The sequence below is a fragment of the Balaenoptera musculus genome, chromosome 2 (assembly GCF_009873245.2).
Source record: "Balaenoptera musculus isolate JJ_BM4_2016_0621 chromosome 2, mBalMus1.pri.v3, whole genome shotgun sequence".
NCBI classification, from domain to species: Eukaryota; Metazoa; Chordata; class Mammalia; order Artiodactyla; family Balaenopteridae; genus Balaenoptera; species Balaenoptera musculus.
Genome location: NC_045786.1, coordinates 147,509,730 through 147,534,011, shown reverse-complemented (window position 1 = coordinate 147,534,011; position 24,282 = coordinate 147,509,730). Strand labels below are relative to the sequence as shown.

Below are 24,282 nucleotides of genomic sequence, written 5' to 3'. Positions count from 1 at the left end.
CCTCACAGCAAATTATCACTCATTATTTGAGCTCCACAGGTCCATTAAGCAGAGGAGAAAAAGAGACTGCAGAATTCTAATGTAAATTTATTAAATTAAATCTTGAAAATACGTGATGGTCTTGGGAAAAGATCCAGAAGAGGAGCATTCATTTGCTTGCAAAGGCCATAATCTGTTCCTGGAGGAAAAAATGAAACAAAGTGAGTGATACTCTGACATTGTAAAGTATGTGGGCAGGTGAAAATACTTTAAAATATCTAAAGTGATTAAAGCAAAAATTTGGCAAAAGTCCCAGATAGAGTCTCCTCCTGAGTCCTTCCAAAGTGTCTTTTAATGCAAGTTTCTCAGGAAAGAAGCTGGCCAAGCAGCAAAAGGAGTTTAAGCATCTTTATCTTTACAAGTCCTTATTCACTATTTTAAGCCCTTATATAAAGTTACTGCTTAGATGTGGGCCCTAGCACCAAAAACCCCGGAAGGGATATTTCTGCTCATAACCACTGGGGAAGGTATTCAGATAAAGATGATAATTTTACAGCCAAGAAAATTAATTCAAAGAAACCGAGTCATTGGCGAAGTCATTCCTCAGTGAGCAAGACTCTTGGAGATCTGGGAGAAGAACTCTCTTACTTTGAGCGGAGATACTGCATTTGTAGCCTGCAAGCCCCACGTCCTGAGCAGCACCAGTGGGGTGGCACTGGTAGAATACAGCCGTTTTAGTAGGTCAGTAGCAGCCAGAAGAGCAGTGTTGTGACGCTGTCTGTCTGTTTCATAAGCTGTGAGGTGGCTCATGGAGCCTGAAGGGAAAAGGAAAGGTTAAATCCCCAATTCAGTAGTGAACTTTTTCCTTCCTAGCAAACCAGATGCATTTATGTCCACTACATCTAGCTACTTAGGGCCATTTTCCTGATCTTCCCGTATTATAGGACCTTGGGATACCTCTCTAAGGTACTTGAATCCTTACCTAAGTCTTTCCCATTGAAGGCTGCAGTCCTGAGGTGATGGAGCAAGCTGGAGATATCCCCAAAGCCCATGTTGGCACCTTGTCCTGCAAGTGGATGGACTCTGTGGGCTGCATCCCTAAGAATAAAGCAGAGTTCAGGTGTAGCCTCCAGCGTAGAGTGAAAAGGAGTGGCCCTGCTCTGTTATTATCTTACCCAATGAGCGCCAGCCGAGGCCGGACGTACTCAGCAGCATGTCCCAACCCAAGAGGAAACAGTACTCGGCTTTTGGCATCCACCCTGGCTACACTTGGGGGCAGCTGGCGAGCTGAGATCTTAGTGGGCTTCAGAAAGGCAACCGCATACTGCAGCATGGAGCCAGCCGAGTCGATGAAGTCTGTGTGGTTGGCGTCACTCCACTGAGTAGCACCAGCCACAAAACAAAGTGAAATTTCATCAGCGACTCCAGCAGGGAATTAAAAATTCAACAAGGTAACCATTTTATAACCACAGCCAAGGGTAGTGGTACCTAACACGCCTAAACTGATTCAGACAAGTGACAAGCCCCTCAAACAAATGCAAAATGCAACTTCCCCTCACTTCCCACAGGCTTTAGGATCAAGCCAAACTGCTCATGAGCTGCCCCTACCTACCTCTGAGCTTCACCTTTCACTAATCCTACCCTCAAAATGCACATGCCAGCCACAAAGTAGCTCACTCGACAACATGCTCTTGCCTCCACACACCCCTCTACTTAGAATGTCCTCCCACTTCTGGTTCACCAGGATAACACCTCAGAGCATGCAGAAGCTGTCACCCCTTTTTGTAAACCTCCCTCCAAACCTTCTTCTGTGTGTGTCTTTCTCCTTCATGCTCCCACAGTATCCTATACATCCTCTACCACTGTACCAAAACTGTCATTTCTATATCTTTCTCCCTCACTTGACTGTGAGCTTCCTGAAAGGAGGGACTATGTCTCATTTGTCCAACTCCAGAGCCTTCTATATAGAAGCACTCATAACTCTTGCTGAATGAATGTACTGCAAAGGCCTATGCCAGGAATATATACTAAATGACCCATAAAGGGTCACCATTTATCTTGGAAGCCACTTCAGTGCGTTCAGTTTTTGTTTATTCTTGTTGTTACTACAGAGCAGTGGAGCTTAAGTTCTTCACTGTAAACCAGTGTGAAGTCATTAGCGAGGCAGTAGAGTTTGGTGGTTAAAAGCATAGGCTCAAGGGCCAGCCTGATTTCAGAACCCAGCTTTGCCGCCAGCTGTATGACCTCAGGCAAGTTACCTATCTCTGAGCAGGATAATAGTACCTACCTCAATGGTTCACTGAATTAAATACATAAATACACGTTAAAAAAACTCTTCACCTGTACCTGGCACATAGTAAGTGCTGGATAAATGTTATCGATCATTATCATTAGTGAATTTAGATAATGTGACATTTAAACTCCAAAAATATTGGTGTCTGTATTATCTAAAGGCTATGTCTACTCCAGTAATAATTACCATTTGTTGAGTACCCTATAATGTACTAGGTATGTTCCAAGCATTTTACATAAATTCTTTCTAAGTCTTTAGACTTTTATTACTATTAAACCCTAAGAGGTTGGTGATACTATTTCCATTTTTCAGGAGATTAACAGGTAGAACCAATATTGAACCCACATCTCTCTACAAAGCTTACTCTTAAGCTCACTATGGAAATGTGCTCAGCCCCTCCCCAGGAACACTTCTGATGAATCAGGCTTCAATGGTTCAGGTACTTGGCATCTGTTAAAAATTATCAAAGTATTACAGCCTCAAAAAAAGTTACTTATCCAAGTAACTACCACCCAGGTAGCTGTTTCAGTCATCATAGCAGCAGCCCACAACCCTCAGAAGAGCACACAAATTAATTTCTTTGTTTTACATTTTCCTGAGTCCCCTCCTCCACGTAATCCACATCAGGTGTTACAGGATTAAAGGGGCAGCTGGTTGGTTGTTCCTCTTTTCTTACTCAAAACCACCTTTCTGTATCTATCCCAGCAACATATCGTCAGCTGGTGATACTCACAAAGGCAGAGTTAACGGCATCCACAAACTTTTCCTCATCCATGCTGACCAGCTCTGCTGCATGTTCATGGGATGTGGACCAAACCAAGGAACTCAAAGTGTCTGAGAGCTGTGTCAAAAGAACATCAATACCAAGGGCTAAAACTTCTGTTCTTAAGAGCTCTCAAGCACGAAGGAAGACAAGACGGGTAACAAAGCTAGCCTGGGCATATTCCCTTGAAACCAGAAAAAGGCTGAGAGAAAATGAAGTTCTAAAAGAGGAAGGCTTGACATGTTTAAGCAGACTAGCCAGAAGGACTTCTTACCGGAAGCAGAGCAATGGGCCCGGAGGGGAGAAATCTCTGCCAAGCTACATTGTTTTCTGTGGCCTACAACGGAGAGGAGAAGAGTTCTTGTGAGAAGTACCCAGTACCAGTTATTATTGTTTTTTTTTCTAGGTCATAAGATATCTGCATGTATTTTATTTTTTTTTAACATCTTTATTGCAGTATAATTGCTTTACAATGGTGTGTTAGTTTCTGCTTTATAACACAGTGACTCAGCTATAGATATACATATATCCCCATATCTTCCCAGTACCAATTAAACCCGAGCAAGGCCCCCAGATGGTGGGCTCAGGATCTTACCTCCGATAAATGCAGAGTAGCCACAACAGCGGACTGGTCATAGTTCCAGCTAACATTTTGGATTCCAGCGGCCTGCCGTACTCCTGAGTTGTGGCCATCTGCACCAATCTGCATGGAGACAAGAGCCTGCTGAGTCTTAAAACCTTTTAATTAACGAAACTGTTCCAGAACTTTGTCTCTGCCTCCTAAAAGTTTTCTCTAGTTCCCACTGGTGGCAAGCCCATCTGTGGCAGGTAACTCTTTATCATGCCTGCCTCACTCCCAGCCCCTAGAGGGGTAACCCTATATATGCGATCCCAGCTTCAATTAACAGACCAAAGCTGGACATCTGATCCAAGAGGTGCCAGCCGTAGGTTAAACTGAGCCAAAGTCTCTTGATATTTGAACTAGAAAGCAATAAGGCAGGCGCTGGAGCTGAAGAATCCCGAAGTAAGGTTGGGAACGGCTGCCATGGAAAAGGGGAAGCTGATGAGCAGAAAGAGAAAAAAATGGGAGATGCGAGGAGATGAACGACTACAGGACTCCTGAGAGGGAAGGAACAGCCTCAATTTCTGACCCTCTGATTCCTGTCCCTGTAAGGCCAGCTATCCTTTATTTCAAGACCTATGATGGTCCAAGAGATTGCTTCCTGTACAGGATATACAACAGAACCATCTTAACTGGAGCTGGCTTGAGTGGGTATGGGTCCTTATAACCAAAAGCTTTGCCTAAAATTGACTTTAACTATAGCTTAGATCTAAAACTAGAGACCCTAGAATCTAACAAGATGTGGATATGCAAGACCCCTGGCAAAATAAGAAATCTTCAACTACCAACAACTTGGTCTGGAGGATGCTGCCATCACCTAGGGTAATATGAACCCACGGGCTGGAGCCTGCCACGGAAAATGGGTAAGGCCAGGTATAGCTGACTGCTTTGCTCTTGTAGAGGACGGTCACTCGGTCTAGGGAGGTCAAAAGAGAAAAAACAAAACATTAGACAGTTTGCCCACAGGCTGAGGAAAAAACTAAAGCAAAGTCCCAAGACAGCTTATCTTTATCTTATCATTTACTCCTAAACAAGAAAAGTAAAGATCTCAAAAATAACTCATGTGATCTATGCTATGGTCTAAGAGCTAATAAATGACAGAGGCCACAGGGATTAATCAGTGTGAGGAAAACAAGGACAAAAACAAGTAAGCTCTCACTGAACTGTCACCTGCATGAGGCACTCTTTCTTCCCATCTTCATGATCCTGCTCTAGTTTCACTCTATGCCTACATGAACCCACATGTGTTTTCAAAGCAAATAGGGTGGGGCATACCACAGACTCAAACAAGTTCTAGATTTCATAAGATTTTTCTTCCCACTGGAAGTCATTTTACTTTTCTGATCATAAAAAGTACATGCTTACTACTTTTACTTTGTGTAAAAGTCTGAACCACAAAGAAAGGTTTAAAAAAGGGGAAAAAATCACCTTTAATCATACCACTCAGAGACAGCTAGTTAAAGCTTTGTTGTATAGCTTTCCAAACAATTTCCTATGTGTGTATATGCACACACCCCCCACACACACTCACACACACAAGTGGGATCATATGACACACACTTTTTTTCACCTATATATTATGGGACATGTTTCTAAGTGACTATTAGATCTAAATTATCTGTAGGACCTCCCTGGTGGCGCAGTGGTTAAGAATCCGCCTGCCAATGCAGGGGACACGGGTTCAATCCCTGGTCCGGGAAGATCCCACATGCCACGGAGCAACTAAGCCCGTGCACCACAACTACTGAGCCTGCGCTCTAGAGCCTGCAAGCCACAACTACTGAAGCCTGCGCACCTAGAGCCCGTGCTCCACAACAAGAGAAGACACCGCAATGAGAAGCCCGCGCACCGCAACGAGGAGCAGTCTCCGCTCGCGGCAACTAGAGGAAGCCCGTGCGCAGCAACGAAGACCCAACGCAGCCAAAAATAAATAAATAATAAATAAATACATTTTTAAAAATTATCTTTAAAAGCTACACAGAAGTTCATTGCAGGGATGAACTATTATCCCATATCAAAAAGCATTTAAGTTGCTTCCAATTTTTCTCTCTCCAGAACCCTGAAATATTTACAAATCACATATATAGGGAATTTATACCCAGAATATATAAAGAACCCTTATAACTAAAAAATAAGGGCTTCCCTGGTGGCACAGTGGTTAAGAATCCGCTTGCCAATGCAGGGGACCCGGGTTCGAACCCTGGACCAGGAAGATCCCACATGCCACGGAGCAACTAAGTCCATGCGCCACAACTACTGAGCCTGTGCTCTACAGCCTGCGAGCCACAACTACTGAGCCTGCATGCCTAGAGCCCGTGCTCCGCAACAAGAGAAGCCACCGCAATGAGAAGTCCGTGGACTGCAATGAACAGTAGCTCCCACTCGCTGCAACCAGAGAAAGCCTGTGCACAGCAACAAAGACCCAACACAGCCAAAAAAATTTGAAAAACAAATAAATTAAAAGAAAAAAAAAAGACAATCTAGTTTTAAAATGAGCAAAAGATTTTAAATAGACACTTCTCCAAGGAAGATATACAAATTGGGACTTCCCTCATGGTCCAGTGTTTAAGAATCCACCTTCCAATGCAGGGGATGCAGGTTCGATCTCTGGTTGGGGAACTAAGATCCCACATGCCGCAGGGCAACTAAGCCCACACACCACAACTCGAGAGAAGCCCGAGCACTGCAACGAAAGATCCCACATGCCACAACTAAGACCCGATACAGCCAAAAAAAGAAAAGATATACAAATAGCCGACAAGTACATGAAAAGACACTCAACATTATTAGTCATCAGGTAAATACAATCAAAACTACAAGATGGGACTTCCCTGGCAGTACAGTGGTTAAGATTCTGTGCTCCCAATGCAGGGGGCACAGGTTCACTCCCTGGTTGGGGAACAGAGATCCCGCATGCTGTGTGGTGTGGCCAAACAAAATAAATTTAAAAACTACAATGAGATACCACTTCAGTTACTAGGATGGCTATTAAAAAAAGAAAAAAAAAAAGGTTGAGGGGAATAAAGTGTTGGTGGAGAAATTAGAACCCTTATATATTGTTGGTGGGAAAGGGACATGGTACAGCCTCTTTAAAGTTTGGCAGTTTATGAAAATGTTAAACATAGAATTATTACATGACCCAGCAATTCTACTCCTAAGTATCCACCCAGAAGAAATGAAACATGTCCACACAAAAACTTGTCCATAAATGTTCATAGCTTTACTCACAATCACCAAAAAGTGGAAACAACCCAAAATGTCCATCAGCTGATGAATGGATAAACAAAATGTGATATAGCCACACAACGAAATACTACTGGGCAGTAAAAAAGACTGGAGTACTAATACATACTACAATATGAATGAATCTCAAAAATGCATTTAGTGAGAGAAGTCAGACATTAAAAAATACATATTGTATGATTCTACCTACATGAAATGTCCAGAATAGGCAAATCTCAAAAAACAGAAAGTAGATTAGTGGTGCCAGGGGCTAGGAGTGGGAATGGGGAATGACTGTAAACAGGCACGAGGTTTCCTTTTGAGTAACAGGAATGTTCTATAATCATATTGTGGTGATAGTGGCACAACTCTATAAATATATTGAAAAATCACTGAATTGTACACTTAAAATCAGTGAATTATTGGTATGTAAGTTATACCTGAATAAAGCTGTTTAAAAAAACGAGAGAGAGAAAGAACATCCCTGAGATAACTGTTAGAGGGCTTCTTTATGGTGGACATCAGTATCTGTAGAAGGGATCCTTCCAGTAAGTCCCAGAATAACTCTAAGATAGTTCATCTTCCAGAAAGTGAGTGGAAGATGGAAGAGATAGATACCTCACCTGACACAGCCTCCAGCTGCTTAGTGAGAGCATGCACGATGACATCATTCTCCACTATAAAGCCCATGTCATCTAAATTATCCTTATCGAACATTATCAGGGCCTCTGAGCAGGCATCCCACACCTGGAAACACAAAGGGAAAGTTTGTATTACAACCCAAGGAAAAGGAAATATTACTCCAGTCAAACTGAGCATTGACGGAAGCAGAAAAACCACAGTTTGTCAGTCCCTCTGGCAGGAAGTATAAGGTGGGAAGAAAATTCTCTCATGAATGCTTCCCTCCTACTTCCTTCGACTGAGTGTAAACTCCGTCTGAATTCCTCCCACATTTACAGAAAACCTGGAGAATGTGAACTCCAATATCTTAACTCAAGATAGACCAAGATAACCCAAAGGTGATAAAGGAGGCACCTGCATTCGCCGAAAGGCTCTGTATCTCATGTTGCAGATGTGGTCCCAGGCACCAAAACCTACAAAAGAAAGGAGTTATATATAGACCAGAGCAACCTGATGGGACCGGCATCCCTCCTGGGTTCCCCTTTCTCTCTCCTTCCTGTTAAGTAAGAGGTTGTTTTCAGTGTTCTCCAATAATAGGGAAATACTCTTCACTTCTATCCTGTTTGATGCTAGGAGCTAAGCTACTCTGTTCCCCAGTTCAGATTATACAGCATGAAAAAGACCCAGCTTTCATGATCAAAGGTCAAATCACATTAAAGTGGGGGAAATAATAAAGTGGGGGAAATAAACCACATCCATATTTTCTTTTCCTTCATCATCCTATTGAGGATACAAACTCCCTGGATAAAGACTATTTTTTGCTTAATTCCAGAGCACTAAACCGATTCATTCATTGAGGAAATATTTATTGAGCACTTACTATGTGCCAGATACACTTCTAGGTACTGAGCATAAAGCGGGAAACCAAACAGACAAATCTCTGCCCTTCAGCAGCTGACATTCTAGTTGGAGAGATAGACAATTAAAAAAAAATTCATAATAAAATGTCAGGTAGTGTTATAAAGAAAAATGAAGCAGTATAAGGAGTTAGAGAGTCATGCAAGAGTTTAATTTTAGATGGGGTGTTTCTAGATAGGATGGCTTGAGGGAGTAACATTTGACAAAGACCTTAAGACAATTTGCTAACTGGTTCCATGTGTACACATCCATCTACACCCTACAAGCACTTAGCATTCAGGCTCCCCAGCCCCCTATAGGGCTGACTCTGGAAATGAAGAGTATGCTGTTACTAGAAGTGAATGATCGTAATTAGTTCATATAGTTCCAATTCCACCAATTCATAATGACCCAACATCACAAATGATGTCTACATGGACCCACATGTCCCAGGGATGTCTTCCTCAGACTGGGAGTTGACACATGAACAATTCCAGGGGTCCTCATCTTCGACTATGTACTAGACTTACGAACCCCACCCTCCTCTTCCCACCCGTCTCAGTGAGCTCCCTCCTTGCCAGATGCTCTGCTGACTCTGCCCTATGGGACACACTGGGAAGTCAAGAGAGACAGGAGATTGGTTCTATGACAGAGGATCTTCTACTCACTACTGAGAAGGGTTGCGGAGCCAGGGGAAATGGAGCTGACCCTGTTGCTGTAAGTTTCTGGCAATTTCCCCAGTACTTTCTTTGGACCTGCTTCTAGCAACAGGATTTTCTTGTCACAAAAGTGAATATCATATCCTAAAAAAAAAAAAAAAGAACAAAATGTTATATCATTTTAGAAAAATCAGAATTTATTCTCTTTCTCATTTCCAAGAGAAGCAACATATTAACTAATCCCTTAGCCCTCAGGATACAAATTTCTTACACACATAAAAAGGAAAACATCATGTGGCGTCCTAAGCAATAACATATACTACCATTTCAGTCATGCAAAGCACCCTGCCCATGGTGGTAAGGACTCTCCAGACAGTCCAACACCTGCCGTGTGCAAAGACACAAATAATGGCAAAACCCATAACAAGTGAATAGACTGCCCTAGAAAGGAAAAATGAAGAAAGAAAGGCTGTAGTATTTAGACACCAGATATTTACAATCTACAAAGTATTAAGTCACTAAAAATTACAAATCCTGTTCAATAGAAAAATGGGGTTAATAAGCAAAATTCATTGTGGCCTCAAGATTAAGTCAAAGATACAGAGTTTGTGATAGAAAAGGGGGCCAAAAAATAACATCAACTGTGCCTAAAAATCTGGTCCTAAAACATCTGTATAGTGAAGTAAAAAGAGGACTTGGAGACTCTGTTACTGGGTCACTGTAGCACAAACACAAGTCCTTCCACAGTGTCTCAGAGAAAGATACAGGTAAAAGATAAGCAGTGAGTTGCATGTGACGGAATTTACCAGAGAAGAAACACTGCAGGTCTTACATAGTAACGTTGAGAGAAACCCCACAGACCTTGACCCCTCTTTTTATTTTGGAATCTAAATGAGAAGAAAGGCACTATTATTACATACAACAAAGAAAGTGTGAAAATCAAGGCTGGCTCCAGTCAAAAAGGAGTGAATTGTGCTGAACCCACCAGGTCAGCATGGCGCTCCCTGTCGTGCAGCAGCACCTGAGCAGCAGTTCTGCCATGGAGGATGGGAGAGGGGCCATGCCCCACAGACAGGACTACTTTCTGGTCCATCACATCGCTAGGCTTTGATCTAACAGTAGCCACTCCAACCTAATGTTCCCTGCCACCTGCTCCCTACGGATCCTACTCCCTGAAGCCTCACCTCCCCAGCAGTGTTCTTTGTACCACACCCGCACACCTCCACCCCAGGATAGGTCAGCTGCTTGTTCCTCTAGGGTAGCTTTCATTTCATTCTTCCTTCTGTTAGTTATTTACAAATCATTCTCCTTTGCTAGATTCTAAATTCCTTGGAGGCCAGGAGTCATTTCTTTTCCTATCACTGTACGTCCCCAGCAGCAAATTGCTGTTATCTCCTCAATCCATAAAATAGATACTCAATGTCTTAACAGACATTTTTGTTAAATGAGAAACCAGGAAATACATAGGAAAACAGATTTCCATCCCATATTTGCCCTGGTGAGTAGAAATAGAAAAATTATAAAAATATCTATTTTAGGCTATAATACCATTACAGCTAAAGGCACAAACATATATATGACTTAGCTACTGACTGAATTAAATGAAATTATAAATTGTAGGTGACTATCTAAATTTTAACCTTGAAATCACTTCACTCTATATAGAATCCAAGTTAATTTTGATTTATCAAATAACAACCTAGTGTCATAAATTAATAACCTGCCACTCTTTCATGAATAACAGTAGATTATTATATTAATAATGTTTACTTTTTTCCTGTATATCTAAAAGGAAAGTTCCATAGAATCACTATTATCATTACCATCATCACTGCTAATGTTTATTAACACCTATATGCCAGGTACAATTATATATGATTTACTGTAGTATCATCTGATATAATCTATACCACAATTTTATGAAGAAAGAAAAGCTATTTTGCTCTAATTTTAGAGATGAGAAAAACCAATGTACAGAAATTGTGAGTAATTTATATAATTCCACCCAGATAGAACGTATTGGAGACAAGACTAAGGATTCAAATACATGTAATCTTATATGGACACTTGTTTCTTCACCATTTAACTTCCTTTAAAGGAAAGTTCCTTCCTATTTAAGAAAATCAGAAAAACAATCAGGAGGGAGATTGGTTCAAGATGGCAGAGTAGAAGGATGTGCTCTCACTCCCTCATGTGAGAACACCAGAATCACAACTAACTGCTGGACAATCATCAACAGGAAGACACTGGAACTCACCAAAAAGGATACCCAACATCCAAAGACAAAGGAGAAGCCACAATGAGATGGTAGGAGGGGCGCAATCACAATAAAATCAAATCCCATAACTGCCGGGTGGGTGACTCACAAACTGGAGAACACTTATACCACAGAAGTCCACCCAGCGGAGTGAAGGTTCTGAGCCCTACGTCAAGCTTCCCAACCTGGGGTTCCGGCAATGGGAGGAGGAATTCCTAGAGAATCAGACTTTGAAGGCTAGCCTGATTTGATTGCAGGACTTCAACAGGACTGGAGAAAACAGAGACTACACTCTTGGAGGGCACACACAAAGTAGTGTGCGCATCAGGACCAAGGGGAAGGAGCAGTGACCCCATAGGAGACTGAACCAGACCTACCTGCTAGTGTTGGAAGGTCTCCTGCAGAGGCGGGGGGTGGCTGTGTCTCACTGTGAGGACAAGGACACTGGCAGCAGAAGTTCTGGGAAGTACTCCTTGGCGTGAGTACTCTCCTCCCAGAGTCTGCCATTAGCCCCACCAAAGAGCCCGGGTAGGCTCCACTGTTGGGTCGCCTCAGGCCAAACAACCAGCAGGGAGGGAACCCAGCCCCACCCATCAACAGTCCAGTGGATTAAAGTTTTACTGAGCTCTGCCCACCAAAGCAACAGCCAGCTCTACCCACCACCAGTCCCTCCCATCAGGAAACTTGCACAAGCCTCTTAGATAGCCTCATCCACCAGAGGGCAGACAGCAGAAGCAAGAAGAACTATAATCCTGCAGCCTGTGGAACAAAAACCACATTCACAGAAAGATAGACAAGATGAAAAGGCAGAGGGCTATGTACCACATGAAGGAACAAGATAAAACCCCAGAAAAACAACTAAATGAAGTGGAGATAGGCAATCTTCCAGAAAAAGAATTCAGAATAATGACAGTGAAGATGATCCAGGACCTCGGAAAAAGAATGGAGGCAAAGGTCGAAAAGATGCAAGAAATGTTTAACAGAGATCTAGAAGAATCAAAGAACAAACAAACAGAGATGAACAGCACAATAACTGAAATGAAAACTACACTAGAAGGAATCAATAGCAGAATAACTGAGGCAGAAGAACGGATAAGTGACCTGGAAGACACAATGGTGGAATTCACTGCTGTGGAACAGAATAAATAAAAAAGAATGAAAAGAAATGCAGACAGCCTAAAAGACCTCTGGAACAACATTAAATGCAGCAACATTCACATTATAGGGGTCCCAGAAGGAGAAGAGAGAGAGAAAGGACCTGAGAAAATATTTGAAGAGATTATAGTCGAAAACTTCCCTAACATGTGAAAGGAAATAGCCACCCAAGTCCAGGAAGTGCAGGGAGTCCCATACAGGGTAAACCCAAGGAGAAACATGCTGAGACACATAGTAATCAAATTGACAAAAATTAAAGACAAAGAAAAATTATTGAAAGCAGCAATGGAAAAACAACAAATAACATACAAGGGAACTCCCATAAGGTTAACAGCTGATTTCTCAGCAGAAACTCTACAAGCCAGAAGGGAGTGGCATGATATACTTAAAGTGATGAAAGGGAAGAACTTACAACCAAGATTATTCTACCCCACAAGGATCAAATTCAGATTTGATGGAGAAATCTAAAGCTTTACAGATAAGCAAAAGCTTTACAGACAAGTAAAAGCTAAGAGAATTCAGCACCACCAAACCAACAAATGCTAAAGGCACTTCTCTAAGTGGGAAACACAAGAGAAGAAAAGGACCTACAGAAACAAACCCAAAACAATAAAGAAAATGATAATAGAAACCTATACATCGATAATTACCTTAAACGTGAATGAATTAAATGCTCCAACCAAAAGACACAGGCTTGCTGAATGGATACAAAAACAAGACCCATATATATGCTGTCTACAAGAGACCCACTTCAGACATAGGGACACATACAGACTGAAAGTGAGGGGATGGAGAAAGATATTCCATGCAAATGGAAATCAAAAGAAAGCTGGAGTAGCAATATTCATATCAGATAAAATAGACTTTAAAATAAAGAATGTTACAAGAGACAAGGAAGGACACTACATAACCATCAAGGCATCAATCGAAGAAGAAGATATAACAATTATAACTATATATGCACCCAGCATAGGAGCACCACAATACATAAAGCAACTGCTAACAGCTATAAAAGAGGAAATCGAAAGTAACACAATAATAGTGAGGGACTTTAACACCTCACTTACACCAATGGACAGATCACCCAAACAGAGAATTAATAAGGAAACAAAAGCTTTAAATGACACAATAGACCAGACAGATTTAATTGATATTTGTATGACATTCCATCCAAAAACAGCAGATTACACTTTCTTCTTAAGTGTGCATGGAACATTCTCCAGGATAGATCACATCTTGGGTCACAAATCAAGCCTCAGTAAATTTAAGAAAACTGAAATCATATCAAGCATCTTTTCTGACCACAATGCTATGAGATTAGAAATCAATTACAGGGGAAAAAAACGTAAAAAACACAAACACATGGAGGCTAAACAATATGTTACTAAATAACCAAGAGACCACCGAAGAAATCAAAGAGGAAATCAAAAAATACCCAGAGACAATGATAATGAAAACAAGATGATCCAAAATCTATGGGATGCAGCAAAAGCAGTTCTAAGAGGAAAGTTTATAGCTATACAGGCCTACCTCAAGAAACAAGAAAAATCTCAAATAAAAAATCTAACCTTACACCTAAAGGAACTAGAGAAAGAAGAACAAACAAAACCCAAAGTTAGCAGAAGGAAAGAAATCATAAAGATCAGAGCAGAAATAAATGAAATAGAAACAAAGAAAACAATAGCAAAGATCAATAAAACTAAAAGCTGGTTCTTTGAGAAGATAAACAAAATTGATAAACCATTAGCCAGACTCATCAAGAAAAAGAGGGAGAGGACTCAAATCAATAAAATTAGAAATGAAGAAGGAGAAGTTACAATGGACACCGCAGAAATACAAAGCATCCTAAGAGACTACTACAAACAACTCTATCCAATAAAATGGACAACCTGGAAGAAATGGACAAATTCTTAGAAAGGTATAACCTCCCAAGACTGAACCAGGAAGAAATCGAAAATATGAACAGGCCAATCACAAGTAATGAAATTGAAACTGTGATTAAAAATCTTCCAACAAACAAAAGTCCAGGACCAGATGGTTTCACAGGTGAATTCTATCAAACATTTAGAGAAGAGCTAACACCCATCCTTCTCAAACTCTTCCAAAAAATTGCAGGGGAAGGAACACTCCCAATCTCATTCTATGAGGCCACCATCACCCTGATACCAAAACCAGACAAAGATACTACAGGGGCTTCCCTGGTGGCGCAGTGGTTGAGAGTCTGCCTGCCAATGCAGGGGACACGGGTTCGAGCCCTGGTCTGGGAAGATCCCACATGCCGCGGAGCAACTGGGCCCGTGAGCCACAGCTACTGAGCATGCGCGTCTGGAGCCTGTGCTCCGCAACAAGAGGCCGCGATAGTGAGAGGCCTGCGCACCGCGATGAAGAGTGGCCCCCGCTTGCCACAACTAGAGAGGGCCCTCGCACAGAAACGAAGACCCACCCAACACAGCCATAAATAAAAAAATAAATTAAAACCAAAGAACTGGATTTATTTAAAAAAAAAAAAAAAAAAAGATACTACAAAAAAAGAAAATTACAGACCAATATCACTCATGAATATAGATGCAAAACTCCTCAACAAAATACTAGCAAACAGAATCCAACAACACATTAAAAGGATCGTACATCATGATCAAGTGGGATTTATCCCAGGGATGCAAGGATTCTTCAATATACGCAAATCAATCAATGTGATACACCATATTAACAAACTGAAGAATAAAAACCATATGATCATCTCAATAGATGCAAAAAAAGCTTTCGACAGAATTCAACACCCATTTATGATAAAAACTCTCCAGAAAGTGGGCACAGAGGGAACCTACCTCAACATACTAAAGGCCATATACAACAAACCCACAGCAAACATCATTCTCAATGGTGAAAAACTGAAAGCATTTCCTCTAAGATCAGGAACAAGACAAGGATGTCCACTCTCACCACTATTATTCAACATAGGTTCGGAAGTCCTAGCCACGGCAATCAGAGAAGCGAAAGAAATAAAAGGAATACAAATTGGAAAAGAAGAAGTAAAACTGTCACTGTTTGCAGATGACATGATACTATACACAGAGACTCCTAAAGATGCCACCAGAAAACTACTAGAGCTAATCAATGAATTTGGTAAAGTTGCAGGATACAAAATTAATGCACAGAAATCTCTTGCATTCCTATACACTAATGATGAAAAATCCGAAAGAGAAATTAAGGAAACACTCCCATTTACCACTGCAACAAAAAGAATAAAATACCTAGGAATATACCTACCTAGGGAGACAAAAGACCTGTATGCAGAAAACTGTAAGACACTGTTGAAAGAAATTAAAGATGATACCAACAGATGGAGAGATATACCATGTTCCTGGATTGGAAGAATCAATATTGTGAAAATGACTATACTACCCAAAGCAATCTACAGATTCAATGGCATTTTTTACAGAACTAGAACAAAAAATCTTAAAATTTGTATGGCGACACAAAGACCCCAAATAGCCAAAGCAGTCTTGAGGGAAAAAAATGGAGCTGGAGGAATCAGACTCCCTGACTTCAGACTATACTACAAAGCTACAGTAATCAAGACAATATGGTACTGGCACAAAAACAGAAATACAGATCAATGGAACAAGATAGAAAGCCCAGAGATACACCCACGCACCTTTGGTCAACTAATCTATGACAAAGGAGGCAAGGATATACAATGGAGAAAAGACAGTCTCTTCAATAAGCGGTGCTAGGAAAACTGGACAGCTACATGTAAAAGAATGATATTAGAACATTCCCTAACACCATACACAAAAATAAACTCAAAATGGATTAGAGACCTAAATGTAAGACTGGACACTATAAAACTCTTAGAGGAAAACATAGGAAGAACACTCTTTGACATAAATCACAGCAAGATCTTCTTTGATCCACCCCCTAGAGTAATGGAAATAAAAACAAAAATAAACAAATGGGACCTAATGAAACTTAAAAGCTTTTGCAAAGCAAAAGAAACTACAAACAAGACGAAAAGACAACCCTCAGAATGGGAGAAAATATTTCCAAACGAATCAATGGGCAAAGGATTAATCTCCAAAATATATAAACAGGTCATGCAGCTCAATATTAAAAAAACAAACAACCCAATCCAAAAATGGGCAGAAGACCTAAATAGATATTTCTCCAAAGAGGACATACAGATGGCCATGAAGCACATGAAAAGCTGCTCAACATCACTAATTATTAGAGAAATGCAAATCAAAACTACAATGAGGTATCACCTCACACCAGTTAGAATAGGCGTCATCAGAAAATCTACAAACAACAAATGCTGGAGAGGGTGTGGAGAAAAGGGAACCCTCTCGCACTGTTGGTGGGAATGTAAATTGATACAGCCACTATGGAGAACAGTATGGAGGTTCCTTAAAAAACTAAAAATAGAATTACCATATGACCCAGCAATCCCACTACTGGGCATATACCCAGAGAAAACCATAATTCAAAAACACACATGCACCCGAATGTTCATTGCAGCACTATTTACAATAGCCAGGTCATGGAAGCAACCTAAATGCCCATCGACAGACGAATGGATAAAGAAGATGTGGTATATATATACAATGAAATATTACTCAGCCATAGAAAGGAACGAAATTGGGTCATTTGTAGAGACGTAGATGAATCTAGAGACTGCCATACAGAGTGAAGTAAGTCAGAAAGAGAAAAACAAATATCGTATATTAACGCATATATGTGGAACCTAGAAGAATGGTACAGATGAACCGGTTTGCAGGGCAGAAATTGAGACATAGATGTGGAGAACAAACGTATGGACACCAAGGGGGAAAAGCAGCGGCGGGTGGGGGTGGTGGTGTGATGAACTGGGAGGCTGGGATTGACATGTATACACTGATGTGTATAAAATGGATGACTAATAAGAACCTGCTGTATAAAAAAATAAAATAAAATTCAAAAATTCAAAAAAACCAACCAAACAAACAAACAAAACAATCAGGAGAAAACCTGGTGAGAGAATATTCAGAAGAGACAACAACTAAAAAGAAAAAGAAAAGTTTCTGAAATGGAAGTAAGTTTAGTCTGTTCTAGAAATATGCTGTCCACTAGAAATAATATAATATGCAAAATAATAAAAATAATGTGACACATAATTTTAAATATTCTAGAAGCCACATTTAAAAAGTAAAAAAAGTGGTTAATTACATGTTAATTTTGCTTTAGTTTATCTAATATATCCAAAATAATAGCATTATGAATATTAACAATGACAAAATTAATGAGATATTTTACATTAATTTTTATACTGCCTTTGAAATGTGGTATGTATTTTACACTTACAGAACAAATGCATTTAGATTAGCATATGGTAAATATGGTATCATATTTTAAGTGATCGGTAATCACGTGTGACTGGTAGCTACCATATTGGACAATGCAGCTCTAGAGACTGAAGAGTGACCACTGTCTCTGAAGGTGCCTACGGAAGAGAATGGATCAAGGTGAATTTGGAGAGAGAGATAATATACAGATCAAATAGTGCCTTCTAGACAGTGGCAGGAAATTTGGACCATATCCCAACTACAGTAGGAGTCACTGGAGGGTTTTCAGTAGATTGAGATGATGTGCTCACTGCCTGTTCTAGTCCAGCTGGGCTGTTATTTCAAAACACCACAGAAGGGGCTTCCCTGGTGGCGCAGTGGTTGGGAATCTGCCTGCAAATGCAGGGGACATGGGTTCGAGCCCTGGTCTGGGAGGATCCCACATGCCGCGGAGCAACTAGGCCCGTGAGCCACAACTACTGAGCCTGCGCGTCTGGAGCCTGTGCTCCGCAATAAGAGAGGCCGCGATAGTGAGAGGCCCGCACACCACGATGAAGAGTGGCCCCCACTTGCCGCAACTAAAGAAAGCCCTCGTTCAGAAACGAAGACCCAACACAGCCATAAATAATAAATTAATTAATTTAAAAAAAAAACACGAAGCTTTAAAAAAATGATTAAAAACACAACCAAAAAAAGAAAATCAGAAACTCTGGATTTTAATCCCAGCTCTCACTGTTTCTAGCTTTATGACATAGTACAATCAGTTCATCACCTACAAATGCATGTATAACATTATATATTTTATAAATTTCCTTTAGTCAAAAAAAATTAGGGACTTCCCTGGTGGCGCAGTGGTTAATAATCCGCCTGTCAATGCAGGGGACACAGGTTCAAGCCCTGGTCCAGGAAGATCCCACATGCCACAGAGCCACAACTACTGAAGCCCACGTGCTCTAGGGCCTGTGCTTCGCAACAAGAGAAGCCACTGCAATGAGAAGTACGTGCATCTCAAAGAAGAGCAGCCCCCGCTCGCCACAACTACAGAAAGCCCACGTGCAGCAACAAAGACCCAACACAGCCAAAAATAAATAAATTAAATAAATAAATTTAAAAAAATTAGATTTCCAAGCACATAAAATATAGCCAGGTTCAATATTTTATTTTATTTTTCAATATTTTATTTTTTAGTTATTTAATATAATATTTTAGGGGTTTCCTGGTGGCACAGTGGTTAAGAATCCGCCTGCCAAAGCAGGGGACACGGGTTCAACCCCTGGTCTGGGAAGATCCCACATGCCACAGAGCAACTAAGCCCATTTGCCACAACTACTGAGCCTGCGCTGTAGAGCCCGTGAGCCACAACGACTGAAGCTCCCGCACCTAGAGCCTGTGCTCCACAACAAGAGAAGCCACCCCAATGAGAAGCCCGCGCACCGCAACGAAGAGTATCCCCTGCTCGCCGCAACTAGAGAAAGCCCGCACACAGCAATGAAGACCCAACACAGGCAAAAATAAATAAATAAATAATTTTAAAATTTATAAAAAAATAATATAACATTTTGGGAAACTAGCTTGGAGAAAAAATATTAAAGAATATCACTTACAAATAACAATGTGAGAGGGAAATATAGGTATTTCAAGCATAAAACATGAACTAATGTGAGTCTGAAGAAGAAAAGAATCAAGGAAAACATAAAAACTGACCTATACGGAAATATGAAGAGCCAGCTGGAAATTTTACACTTTTAAAGCAGCTGTCTAAAATTAAGTGGATGTTGAAATATAAAGGTTGATCAGCATATAAACTATTCACAAAGAATATTCTTTGGGATACATGCCATGATAATCAAGGGGAGACAGTAGCATGCACAAAATCCCAAGCAGGTAGTTTACTTGACTCCACAGGCACCTGCCCAAGGAGAGAGTCTCCTCACAGTGTTCAGCTCCGTCTATTTTATAGGAAAAAAGCAGAGGCTTGCTCACTGAATAAATTGCATGAAAGATTTCCAAACCTCCCCCCACCCCCGAGAGCTTCAACTTCCATGTTTTAACATTCAGTATCTTCTCTGAGCTTTTTAAATAGGAAATTAGCTGGTGTGTGAATGTTTCTTTTGTAAACCTACGCTTGGTAGGTTTGACTGACTTAGAGTCAGTGATTCTTACATCCCAGTGTGTTCGGCCCATGACCTTTCTTTTGTAAACTTACACAGAGAATTCTGTATCGCCAGTATCTGTTTAAAGTCAGCCCTGACTTTAAGAATTTATACTTCTGGGACTTCCCTGGTGGCGCAGTGGTTAAGAATCTGCCTGCCAATGCAGGGGACACGGGTTCAATCGCTGGTCCGGGAAGATCCCACATGCTGCGGAGCAACTAAGCCCATGCGCCACAACTACTGAGCCCACGTGCTGCAACTACTGAAGCCCACGCACCTACAGCCCGCACTCTGCAACAGAGAAGCCACCGCAATGAGAAGCCCGCGCACCACAATGAAGAGTAGCCCCCGCTCACCACAACTAGAGAAAGCCCGTGCACAGCAACGAAGACCCAACGCAGCCAAAAATAAATTTAAAAAAAAATTTATACTTCTAAGGAAAAGACAGAAAAATAAACAATTACAATACAGAATTCTCTAAGTTTATAAAAGAATTGCTGCTTTCCCTCCTTGAAATGTGGGTAAATGGGGATGAGAAAAAGAACAATATAGGAAGGAAAAGAAGTTATAGAAAGAAGATAGCAAAACACCAAATTTTAACAAAATTAACAAAAATTTAGTAAAACTAAAAAATTTTTCAGGTACATATCATACAAAATTGTATAAAAAGTTAGGAGGTGAAGTCACTACAAGACAATTAAGCCTCCCCAGTGTTTTTCATTCTCAAAGTGTGGTCTTCAGATCTCCTGCATCCATCTCTGGAGATTATTCGTTAAAAATACAGGTTCCTGGGCCCCACCTGGACAAACTGAGTCAGAGTCACTGGAAGTGGAACCTGGAATCCGCATTTTAAAAATATGCTCCACAGACTGGTAACAACAATTGCCTTTGAGAAGAATTGGATGGCTAACAATTAGAAATGGAAGTCTTACTATACATGCTTTATACTATATATTCTATGCCCTTTTGTATTTCAAAATTCTCATGTGTTATGTCCCTGTCTTAGTTATTCAAAACCCAAAACCAAAACCAAACCAAAAAACCCAGATGATTCTTACACACGCTCAAGCTTGAGAAGCACCATTATAGTCCATTTACCGATAGGTAAAACCAAAACGGCTGTCAGGGAGCAAGGGTATATATGTCAGAAAGTCTTGTCAGTCTCAAAAAGGATTTGTACTTCCTAATTACCAACTTTTGAGAGCAAGTTACTTAAACTTTCTGAGCTTTAACTTTCTTATCTGCACAATCTACAATCAAGAGTATTATGACAATTAAATAAAATATAGGGAATTCCCTGGCAGTCCAATGGTTAGGACCCGGCACTCTCACTGCTGGGCCCAGGTTCAATCCCTGGTTGGGATCTAAGATCCTGCAAGCCACTTGGCACAGAAAAAAAAAGTATATAATATACATACGTATATGTATGTATATATATATATATGCAAAATACTTTAAAAGATGCCTATCTATAGCAAGTGCTCAATAACTGATAACTATGTTTTACAAAATTACTTTGAGACTCAAGCCCATTAGCTCATACAAAACACTGCTTCCCACCAGTTTCCTAGAAGAGGAACTTCCTAGGGAAGATGTGACTATCACCCCAGAACTGAAATCAGGAAAGACTTTCTCACTGTTAGTGACCTTTGTGAAGCCAGAAAACTCAAATCCAATTTCTGAAAGTCACCGTACAGTTGTTAAAAGCAAAAGAATTTGGTTGCCTGGGCTCAAATTCTGACTCTGCCTGGTGTGAGACTCTGGTCCTTACTTAACCTTGTTTCTTCATATAAAAGATGAAAATATCTACCCCACAAGGTAGTGGAGCAGCCTAAACTACACATGTAAAAGCAAAGTCCTTACCTTAACTTGCATACAAAGTTTAACTCAAAGTGGATCATAGGGCTTCCCTGGTGGCGCAGTGGTTGAGAATCTGCCTGCCAATGTAGGGGACACGGGTTCGAGCCCTGGTCTGGGAAGATCCCACATGCCGCGGAGCAGCTAGGCCGGTGAGCCACAATTACTGAGCCTGTGCGTCTGGAGCCTGTGCTCCGCAGCATGAGAGGCCGCGATAGTGACAGGCCCGCGCACCGCGATGAAGAGTGGCCCCCACTTGCCACAACTAGAGAAAGCCCTCGCACAGAAACGAAGACCCAACACAGCCATAAATAAATAAATTTTTAAAAAAATACTTTAAATAAATAAATAAAATAAAATAAAATCAGTGCTTTAAAAAAAAAAAAGAAGAGCAGTAATTCTTGCATTCTTGTTCATCTCACTGGGTTGCAAAAAAAAAAAAAAAAAAAAAGTGGATCATAGCCTTAAATGTAAGAGCTAAAACTATAAAACTCTTACAAGAAAACACAGGAGCGAAACTTCGTGACTTTGGGTTAGATAATGATTTCTTAGATATGACACCATAGCACAAGTGGTAAGAGATTGATAAGCTGGACTTCATCAAAATTAAAAACTTCTGTGATTCAAAGGACACCATCAAGAAAGTGAAAAAACCACCCACAAAATGGGAGAACATATCTGAAAATCATTTATCTGATAAGGGGCTTGTACCCAGAATACATAAAAAACTCTTACAACTCAATAATAAAGACAAATAGCCCAGTTTAAAAATGGGCAAAGGTTCTGAATAGACATTTCTCCAAAGAAGACATACAAATGACCAATAAACATATGAAAGAATATTCAACATCATTAGTCATTAGAAAAATGCAAATCAAAACCAGGAGATATCACCTCACACTCACTAGTATAACTAGTAACAAAAAGACAGTAACAGTGCTGTCCAGGACGTGGAGAAATTAGACCCCTCGGGACTTCCCTGGTGGGGCAGTGGTTAAGAATCCGCCTGCCAATGCAGGGGACACGGTTTCGAGCTCTGGTCCGGGAAGATCCCACATGCCGCGGAGCAACTGGGCACGTGAGCCACACCTACTGAGCCTGCGCGTCTGGAGCCCGAGCTCCACAACAAGAGAGGCCGCGACAGTGAGAGGCCCGCGCGCCGCGATGAAGAACGGCTCCCGCTCGCCGCAACTAGAGAAAGGCCTCGCACAGAAACGAAGACCCAACGCAGCCAAAAATAAATAAATTAATTAATTAATTTAAAAAAGAAAGAAAGAAAGAAAGAAATTAGACCCCTCATTTATTGCTGGTGGGAATGTAAAGTAGTGCAGCCACTCTGGAACACTGGCAGGTCTTCAAAATGTTAAACACAGAGTTTACCGTATGACCCTGCAAGTCCACTCCTAGGAATATATCCAAGATAACCAAAAATATATGCTTACACAAAAGCTTGTACAGAAAATGATAGTAGCATTATTTGTTATAGCCCCAAAGTGAAAACGACTCAAATGTCCATCATCTGATGAATTAATAAACAAAATGTGCTATATCCACACAAAATATTACTTAGCCATAAAAAGGAACGAACTATTGGCACATGCTACAACCTGGATGAACTTTGAAAACATTAAGCAGATTCCATGTCTATGGAAATGTCTAGAAAAAGCCAATCTATAGAGATAGAAAGTACATGAGTGGTTGCCAGGAGCTGAGGAGATTGGGGGAACATGGGCAGTGATTACTAATGGGTTTGGGTTTCTTTTGGGGGGTGATAAAAATGTTCTAAAATTTACTGTGGCAATGGCTGTACAACTCTGTGACTATACTAAAAATCATTAAATTCTATGCTTTAAATGGGTAAACTTTATGGTATGCAAATTATAGCTCAATGAAGCTGTTTAAAAAACAACATCAACAAAAAACTGCCTAGCCTAGCCCAATAGGCAATGCCTGATTACTTCCAACTGTGTCCAGAACTAAATAACCCTGGGCGGGTCTGTTTCCCCACGCTTTGGAAGGACTCCTAAGAGGTCCCTCCCACTTTTGACCCTTCGGAATCCTGAAGGAGCAAACGTTTGCCCCCGGGGTCCTGGGGTTCCTCTGGGCAGGGAATGGACCACAAGATCTACAACGCTTAGACCTTGGGCAAACAGTGCCAGGGCTCACACGGTCCTCATCGTTTCTCTACGGCCCCGCTCCCCGCCGCTATCGGCCTGGAGATGCGCTTACCCAAGGCACAAGCCATAGCGGCGCCCACCAGGCCTCCCCCGGACACCACCACATCGTACACGGTGTCTGACGAGGCGCCGGCCCACCTCCGGCAGGAGACCAGCGGGACCCTCCGGGCAGCGGCAGGGGAAGTCCCCCACCGGATCCCGGCCAGCCTGGCCGCCATGGTCCTGACCTGCACCGTAATTGGCGTCCCGCTGGGCCCGCCTGGGGTTAGCACTTCCGGAGCAGAGCTCTCCAGTCACAGGCCGCTT

General features: G+C 41.2%; 1 protein-coding gene across 1 annotated transcript; it reads right to left on the bottom strand.

Moving 5' to 3' along the window:
• Nucleotides 1-71: 71 nt before the first annotated feature.
• On the bottom strand, nt 72-24,240 carry COQ6 (coenzyme Q6, monooxygenase). The gene is made up of 12 exons (XM_036842961.1): nt 24,029-24,240; nt 9,066-9,200; nt 7,915-7,973; nt 7,503-7,626; nt 4,443-4,573; nt 3,631-3,738; nt 3,310-3,372; nt 3,006-3,113; nt 1,155-1,357; nt 962-1,077; nt 628-794; nt 72-178 (listed from the first exon to the last, which is right to left on the bottom strand). Exons 1-12 carry the CDS (start codon nt 24,192-24,194, stop codon nt 149-151), a joined length of 1,410 nt encoding a protein of 469 aa, XP_036698856.1. The 5' UTR covers nt 24,195-24,240; the 3' UTR covers nt 72-148.
• Between the last annotated feature and the right edge of the window lie 42 nt (nt 24,241-24,282).

Bases quoted from the DNA above. Each gene is read 5' to 3' on its own strand.
- COQ6 (XM_036842961.1), bottom strand. From the start codon at position 24,194: ATGGCGGCCAGGCTGGCCGGGATCCGGTGGGGGACTTCCCCTGCCGCT. The intron at 9,201-24,028 runs GTAAGCGCATCT...TTTTTTTTTTAG, and splicing joins CGCTATGGCTTGTGCCTTGG to GATATGATATTCACTTTTGT. The intron at 7,627-7,914 runs GTGCCTCCTTTA...TTGTGTTTCCAG, and splicing joins GAGCCTTTCGGCGAATGCAG to GTGTGGGATGCCTGCTCAGA.